This window comes from Acyrthosiphon pisum, chromosome A2 (assembly GCF_005508785.2).
Source record: "Acyrthosiphon pisum isolate AL4f chromosome A2, pea_aphid_22Mar2018_4r6ur, whole genome shotgun sequence".
Lineage (NCBI taxonomy): Eukaryota > Metazoa > Arthropoda > Insecta > Hemiptera > Aphididae > Acyrthosiphon > Acyrthosiphon pisum.
Genome location: NC_042495.1, coordinates 17,042,496 through 17,051,085, shown reverse-complemented (window position 1 = coordinate 17,051,085; position 8,590 = coordinate 17,042,496). Strand labels below are relative to the sequence as shown.

The 8,590-nt window shown below is 25.5% G+C and overlaps 1 protein-coding gene and 1 long non-coding RNA gene across 5 annotated transcripts in view; both read right to left on the bottom strand.

The window, feature by feature from the left end:
• LOC100575798 overlaps positions 1-4,697 on the bottom strand; it is a 15,839-nt gene extending 11,142 nt beyond the window's left edge. The window contains exons 1-5 of one of the 4 annotated variants that reach the window (XM_008187533.3): positions 3,775-4,263; positions 3,605-3,676; positions 3,421-3,486; positions 1,953-2,033; positions 1,311-1,869 (exon numbers count right to left, since the gene is read on the bottom strand). In XM_008187533.3, coding sequence (XP_008185755.1) covers positions 1,687-1,869; positions 1,953-2,033; positions 3,421-3,474 — 318 coding nt within the window. In that variant the 5' untranslated portion in view covers positions 3,475-3,486; positions 3,605-3,676; positions 3,775-4,263 and the 3' untranslated portion in view covers positions 1,311-1,686. Of the gene's footprint in view, positions 1-1,310; positions 1,870-1,952; positions 2,034-3,420; positions 3,487-3,604; positions 3,677-3,774; positions 4,287-4,533 lie in introns of those variants that run through there. The other 3 variants (XM_008187532.3, XM_008187530.3, XM_008187531.3) reach the window with 3 other exon arrangements.
• Positions 4,698-6,598: 1,901 nt separating this feature from the next.
• Positions 6,599-8,374, bottom strand: LOC103310172. The gene is made up of 3 exons (XR_510979.3): positions 8,110-8,374; positions 7,241-7,321; positions 6,599-7,157 (listed from the first exon to the last, which is right to left on the bottom strand). It is a non-coding gene; the product is annotated as an uncharacterized LOC103310172 (long non-coding RNA).
• Between the last annotated feature and the right edge of the window lie 216 nt (positions 8,375-8,590).

Below are 8,590 nucleotides of genomic sequence, written 5' to 3'. Positions count from 1 at the left end.
TACTGTAAAAGTAAAATAGTAAAAGTAATTTTTTAACTTTTAACTTAACTAGTTAGTTTTTTTGTTTTAACTTATTAACTTATTCAGTTAAATTGTGTATGTCTTAACTTAACTTTTTAAAGTTAATTATCATTATTGTACAGTTAAGTTAATTAAATTTTTTTTTATCATATTGTGTGGAACCGCAAGAGACAAAACTTATTCATTCAATTTTGGTAATTTATTTTTCCAATAGTATAATATCATCAATTCATAATAATTAAATTATATTATTATCTATATTCTATAGGTACTACAGTCAAGAGTAATAACTAGTATACTATCCATTGTATGGACTGGCCATTTTCACGATTATCTATTATTTAATTATCTACTCGGTATTGCATAATCCGATTTTTGTTTTATCTAACTCTCCAATTCCAAAAAAAAAAAAGGTTTAAAACTAAATATCATAGTCTTGAAATGGAAATCATTATATCAATAACATAGACTAATATCTGGTAAATACGACAATAATTCCAATGGACAAAACAAAAGTTCGTCCGAGATATTTATAAATTATAATTTATATTGCCTTATTCGTTATAAATACAAGCAACCGTATGAGATTAGAAAATAACATTATCGAAATAAATTCGGAAACAATTTTTGGTAAGTATTGTACTATTATCATCATTCATTGATTTTATTTTAATAATAGACTATTATAATGGTACTAAAGAGGATAGAAGACTTACAGTAAAATGTATACTACTACTAATAATTAATATCTTCTCTAGACTCTAACAAGTTTAGTATAATTTAAAGTTTATGAGTTAACCTATAACATATAAGTTTCTGCTAACAATGAAATATAATAATAATTTTAAGTTATATGTTTGCACAGTGCTAAGCGTCTTGGTAAATGTCCGTACAAATCAAAATACTAGGGCAATTGATGAATTATGAATATTATGACTTTAAAAAAAAAATTAACTTTTTTTAACTGAGTTAAGTTAATTTTATTTTCCATCTTAACTTAACTAGTTCAATTTTATTTTTTTTAAAAAGAGTCCAGTTGTTTTTGAATATATTAACTTCGGATTATAACCAACGTAGGTTAAACTTATAATGACAAAACATCAAAATGATTATATCCAATCAATTAGGTACCATTATAAGTAACCTATTATAAATATCTATATAGAAAAAAATACTTATTTCTACTAATTTGCTACTATTACTATAGTATGATATAACGTGACGAATGTCAACACTTGATATATGGAAATCCAAAGAAAATAGACCTTCTAGTTTTCGAAGAACCACTATTTTTAACTGAACTCAGCACCACTGTATATTATGTGAAATATAACATTATATATTGTTCATCATATGGTATAAATAGTTTATTAAATGTATATAGATGTAATATTGAAAATAAAAAAAAATAATAATAAAATATAAATATATGTGTATAAATCATGTTAGCGGCAAGTCAAATCTTATCTACTCATTTGATATGCCAATCTTAACTTAATGATATAAGTAATAAAGTAGTATTAATTTTATTATAGTTATAACCAGGGCTTGGGAGTTATGGCATTTAAAATCATTAAAATAAGCGCTTAAAAACATCATTACACATTTAATTTTAATTTTTTTCCAGTTTGAACCGACAGCAGAGGAGGGTCTGATTGTACAATACTACTCCTCAGCATCCATTGCTATTGGCAAAGCCGAATTTAATCTGCATTTTATTACTTTCATTGAACCATTTACGAATACCTCTGGATATAGAAGATGTTCGGGTCTAAAATGTCTGTCACAAACATAACTGTTTACAGTTAAATTCAAATTTAACGACGAGCTCCATTCATTTACATTTTCCTACAAAATAAGAAAAAAAAATTCAATGAACAGACATCAACAATTATTTTAAAACAATATTTATGAACGTTTATAATAATTACTATTGAAGGTTGGAATAAGCTGATATTTTCATCCTCTACTAAATCGGTATTTGATATGCATCCTGGTACAGCACAACCATCCTTAATTAATAAAATAAAATCAATTTAATTTATGTATGTATCAATAGTCAATATAATGAAATACTAAAATTACCAATCTTTAATATAAAAGAACTAAGACTAATTATTACGTTGACAATAGTATATGATTATACTATATGTACATATAGAAAACTTAAGCGTACCATTGTGAAACTATACTATTGATAAAACTATAGTTTTAAACAATAATCGGGTTAAGCATAAGTCTACTACTTAAGGGAGTGAGCCGGTGCGATTTTTTGTACAAAAAAATTTCTTACAGGAAAAACTCTCACGCTATGTGAATATTTGGATTTTGTTAATTTTTTTTTATTTAAAAGTAGAGAATATTTTGCAGGTTGGATCAAAGCCCGTTTTTGAAAATTATAATTATAGAAGCTAGAATATGCATTTGAATAATGTGCAATATTTTTCTTTTTCAAATGTATTTTTCTACTACCATATAAAGTAAAATAACAATTCGAGCTTTGATCCGACCTGCAAAAACTTCTCATCTTTCAGATAAAAAAAAAAAAAAATGACCAAATGCAAAACCATAATGTATCTATTTTGAAATGGAGATGGAGATGCATTTACCATCATTCATGAACATTTTTAATATTGAGGTATGAAATAATATAATATTTTTCTTAATTAACATACCTATGATGAATAAATATTACTTTATTAAAATATTATTAAAGATACACATCATGCTACTACAGTCAATATATTCACTATCAAACAATATGAATTTCACTGTTTTAAATATTTAAGTAAAACTTTACCTGAATAATTATATTACATATTTTCGTATAGGTATTTGTGTTTGGTGAGTAAACAAATAATATCCTACAGCTAACCTATAGAAAACCTTGCACATAATTTTGAATTCGGTTTGTGTATGTTCTGCAAACCAAATACAAATATATGTAGAAAGTACTGAGCCCGATCTAACAATTAAATCTTTAATCATGGTACTGAGTGGCAGTGTCCTATGTTTCCGTACATACACGGTATATAATATAACATATGAAAATACCCAATTTTATTCTGATATATACTATATACTATGTACATAAAAATGTTATATTTTAATATATTTTTATGTTACTTGAGTCGTGTAAAATATTTGAAAGTAATTATTGATAGTACCTCGGATAATACAGAGCATTTAAAACTCATTAATACACAAAACAAAAACTAAAAATTTGAATAATAATTCTTAAAGTTTAAGTGTAACCATCAAGTTTTATTAAACTAAAAATTGGGAACAAATGATGTATTTTTATAGTTTTCAGTAGGCACCTACACCATTAATATAGCTCAACAAATATGAATACATAAACAATGGATGATTTATCTGCATAACTAATATTATAATTACCGTAGTATATTCGATCGTTCTTGGGGCATGTAAATTATTCATATCAACTTCCATTTTAGGTAAACACTAAAATCAAATAATACAATACTATCATAGTTATAGGTACATGTCAGCATTTAAGAAGTTTCAAAATGAAATTTGAAATTATTAAATTAACTTCTATCATAATATCTTCATTACTAACCTTTTACATTACTAAATCGTAATGTCGGTAGGTACGCCTATTCCTTGGACCTCCCAAATTGAAATTCTCAATCTGCAACATTTGTTTAAATAATATCTTACACAATAAAAAATAAGTTTCAACACTTCAATTAATTTAATAAAATAATTATTAAATTTAGCTTAATGTACATTATCAAAAATTATTTGTTTTATTTTACAACAAAATCATGAACATCACAACATCGGACGCTCGCAGTGCAAAGTCAAATAGCAAGCTGCTCTCTGTTCAGAATTCTGCAACAGCCACTTGTTGAGTAGTCACAAGTTAGTAGTTAGTATTGTACGGACGACGTGCAGATATGCAAATCCTAATTATTCCAAAAAAATATTATTGCAATAAATTTTGTTCATGAACACAACACGGAATCATTAAAATATGACTCTGTACCTGAGAGGGTCCAAGTCCACTTTTATCAAAATTGAGGTTATGGTTTTTTCCTACGTGAAATTTTGACGCACGTCATTTTAGCTATTTTCATTTTAGACCAATGATGAATATTTACTGAGATATTGGGAAACAACAAAAAGAACTAAGTCCAAATATTAATTTTGATTTATGATTTTTGATCCAAGTCCATGATTAGGACTTGGATCATTTTGCCAAATTCTTGTAAGGACTTGGACGCAATTTATTATGTATTAATTAAGAAAGATTTGTTTTAAAATAATATGCTTTGTTTTTATTTTTACTATTATAATTTATATGTATTATTTTAGTGTTGGGTAGTAACTTAACGAATGTAACTAACAGTGTTACTTTACTTATAACTCGTTACTTTATTTCATTAGAATTCTTTCCGAGTAACGAAAATGTAATAGAATGACGCGTCACAGTTTCGACCTACCTATTGCGAATTGAAAAAAAATATATAATATATATATACTTACCTATACAACTAGACAAGGACAGATTGGAATTTCGGACCAGCCCGGGAAAATACTTTTTTACCGGCCCACTGTTTGTTAGGAAATTGGGGGCAACTGGCAAGTCTACCATACTGAAGATAGTAATTTTTTTTAGTATTTTAAAGGGTCATGTATTGTAATCATCGTTTTAATAAAATCAACATTTAACAATAAAATGTAATAATAAAAATAATAATAATGGAATAACAATAGTATTACCTTCATATAAATGTTACATTATAAAATGTTAGTAATTTTATATTTTATATTATCAGTTTTATACTTTATCGATATAAAAAATTACGAAAATACAATCACAATATATTATACAATCGTATTTGATAGCATTTAAAAGTAACACATATTATGCGTGAGTGTGATAAATCCTTGTACTAAATTATTCATTTTGAGTGAATTTAGTCAGCTTAAAACAAATACAAGCAAGTATTGCAATAATTATTATACTAGGATTGGTATTAATGAGTTAAAAAGTCAGACTAGGAATTTTAGGAATCACTTATTTTATTTAAAATCAGATTTACCCAAAATAAGTACAAATGTAATGCAATTATTTCATGGGATTCCTAAAAAAAGAATGGTTATTTTAAGGTCATTTTAAAGTGAAAATTGAAAATCGACTTCCTAAGAAGCCTAGATATTTTATCAATGAACTCAAACATGTATAACAATTTAAATCTGGACATTCCCACAAAGGTGGGCATTAACTTGTTAAAAAGTTAAAATTAAGTTAAAAAGTTAATTTTTTTAACTTTTTAACTTAACTAGTTAGTTTTTTTTGTTTTTAACTTATTAACTTATTCAGTTAAATTGTGTATTGTCTTAACTTAACTTTTTAAAGTTAATTATCATTATTGTACAGTTAAGTTAATTAAATTTTTTTTTATCATATTGTGTGGAACCGCAAGAGACAAAACTTATTCATTCAATTTTGGTAATTTATTTTTCCAATAGTATAATATCATCAATTCATAATAATTAAATTATATTATTATCTATATTCTATAGGTACTACAGTCAAGAGTAATAACTAGTATACTATCCATTGTATGGACTGGCCATTTTCACGATTATCTATTATTTAATTATCTACTCGGTATTGCATAATCCGATTTTTGTTTTATCTAACTCTCCAATTCCAAAAAAAAAAAAGGTTTAAAACTAAATATCATAGTCTTGAAATGGAAATCATTATATCAATAACATAGACTAATATCTGGTAAATACGACAATAATTCCAATGGACAAAACAAAAGTTCGTCCGAGATATTTATAAATTATAATTTATATTGCCTTATTCGTTATAAATACAAGCAACCGTATGAGATTAGAAAATAACATTATCGAAATAAATTCGGAAACAATTTTTGGTAAGTATTGTACTATTATCATCATTCATTGATTTTATTTTAATAATAGACTATTATAATGGTACTAAAGAGGATAGAAGACTTACAGTAAAATGTATACTACTACTAATAATTAATATCTTCTCTAGACTCTAACAAGTTTAGTATAATTTAAAGTTTATGAGTTAACCTATAACATATAAGTTTCTGCTAACAATGAAATATAATAATAATTTTAAGTTATATGTTTGCACAGTGCTAAGCGTCTTGGTAAATGTCCGTACAAATCAAAATACTAGGGCAATTGATGAATTATGAATATTATGACTTTAAAAAAAAAATTAACTTTTTTTAACTGAGTTAAGTTAATTTTATTTTCCATCTTAACTTAACTAGTTCAATTTTATTTTTTTTAAAAAGAGTCCAGTTGTTTTTGAATATATTAACTTCGGATTATAACCAACGTAGGTTAAACTTATAATGACAAAACATCAAAATGATTATATCCAATCAATTAGGTACCATTATAAGTAACCTATTATAAATATCTATATAGAAAAAAATACTTATTTCTACTAATTTGCTACTATTACTATAGTATGATATAACGTGACGAATGTCAACACTTGATATATGGAAATCCAAAGAAAATAGACCTTCTAGTTTTCGAAGAACCACTATTTTTAACTGAACTCAGCACCACTGTATATTATGTGAAATATAACATTATATATTGTTCATCATATGGTATAAATAGTTTATTAAATGTATATAGATGTAATATTGAAAATAAAAAAAAATAATAATAAAATATAAATATATGTGTATAAATCATGTTAGCGGCAAGTCAAATCTTATCTACTCATTTGATATGCCAATCTTAACTTAATGATATAAGTAATAAAGTAGTATTAATTTTATTATAGTTATAACCAGGGCTTGGGAGTTATGGCATTTAAAATCATTAAAATAAGCGCTTAAAAACATCATTACACATTTAATTTTAATTTTTTTCCAGTTTGAACCGACAGCAGAGGAGGGTCTGATTGTACAATACTACTCCTCAGCATCCATTGCTATTGGCAAAGCCGAATTTAATCTGCATTTTATTACTTTCATTGAACCATTTACGAATACCTCTGGATATAGAAGATGTTCGGGTCTAAAATGTCTGTCACAAACATAACTGTTTACAGTTAAATTCAAATTTAACGACGAGCTCCATTCATTTACATTTTCCTACAAAATAAGAAAAAAAAATTCAATGAACAGACATCAACAATTATTTTAAAACAATATTTATGAACGTTTATAATAATTACTATTGAAGGTTGGAATAAGCTGATATTTTCATCCTCTACTAAATCGGTATTTGATATGCATCCTGGTACAGCACAACCATCCTAAATTAATAAAATAAAATCAATTTAATTTATGTATGTATCAATAGTCAATATAATGAAATACTAAAATTACCAATCTTTAATATAAAAGAACTAAGACTAATTATTACGTTGACAATAGTATATGATTATACTATATGTACATATAGAAAACTTAAGCGTACCATTGTGAAACTATACTATTGATAAAACTATAGTTTTAAACAATAATCGGGTTAAGCATAAGTCTACTACTTAAGGGAGTGAGCCGGTGCGATTTTTTGTACAAAAAAATTTCTTACAGGAAAAACTCTCACGCTATGTGAATATTTGGATTTTGTTAATTTTTTTTTATTTAAAAGTAGAGAATATTTTGCAGGTTGGATCAAAGCCCGTTTTTGAAAATTATAATTATAGAAGCTAGAATATGCATTTGAATAATGTGCAATATTTTTCTTTTTCAAATGTATTTTTCTACTACCATATAAAGTAAAATAACAATTCGAGCTTTGATCCGACCTGCAAAAACTTCTCATCTTTCAGATAAAAAAAAAAAAAAATGACCAAATGCAAAACCATAATGTATCTATTTTGAAATGGAGATGGAGATGCATTTACCATCATTCATGAACATTTTTAATATTGAGGTATGAAATAATATAATATTTTTCTTAATTAACATACCTATGATGAATAAATATTACTTTATTAAAATATTATTAAAGATACACATCATGCTACTACAGTCAATATATTCACTATCAAACAATATGAATTTCACTGTTTTAAATATTTAAGTAAAACTTTACCTGAATAATTATATTACATATTTTCGTATAGGTATTTGTGTTTGGTGAGTAAACAAATAATATCCTACAGCTAACCTATAGAAAACCTTGCACATAATTTTGAATTCGGTTTGTGTATGTTCTGCAAACCAAATACAAATATATGTAGAAAGTACTGAGCCCGATCTAACAATTAAATCTTTAATCATGGTACTGAGTGGCAGTGTCCTATGTTTCCGTACATACACGGTATATAATATAACATATGAAAATACCCAATTTTATTCTGATATATACTATATACTATGTACATAAAAATGTTATATTTTAATATATTTTTATGTTACTTGAGTCGTGTAAAATATTTGAAAGTAATTATTGATAGTACCTCGGATAATACAGAGCATTTAAAACTCATTAATACCACAAAACTAAAACTAAAATTTGAATAATAATTCTTAAAGTTTAGTGTAACCATCAAGTTTTATTAAACTAAAATTGG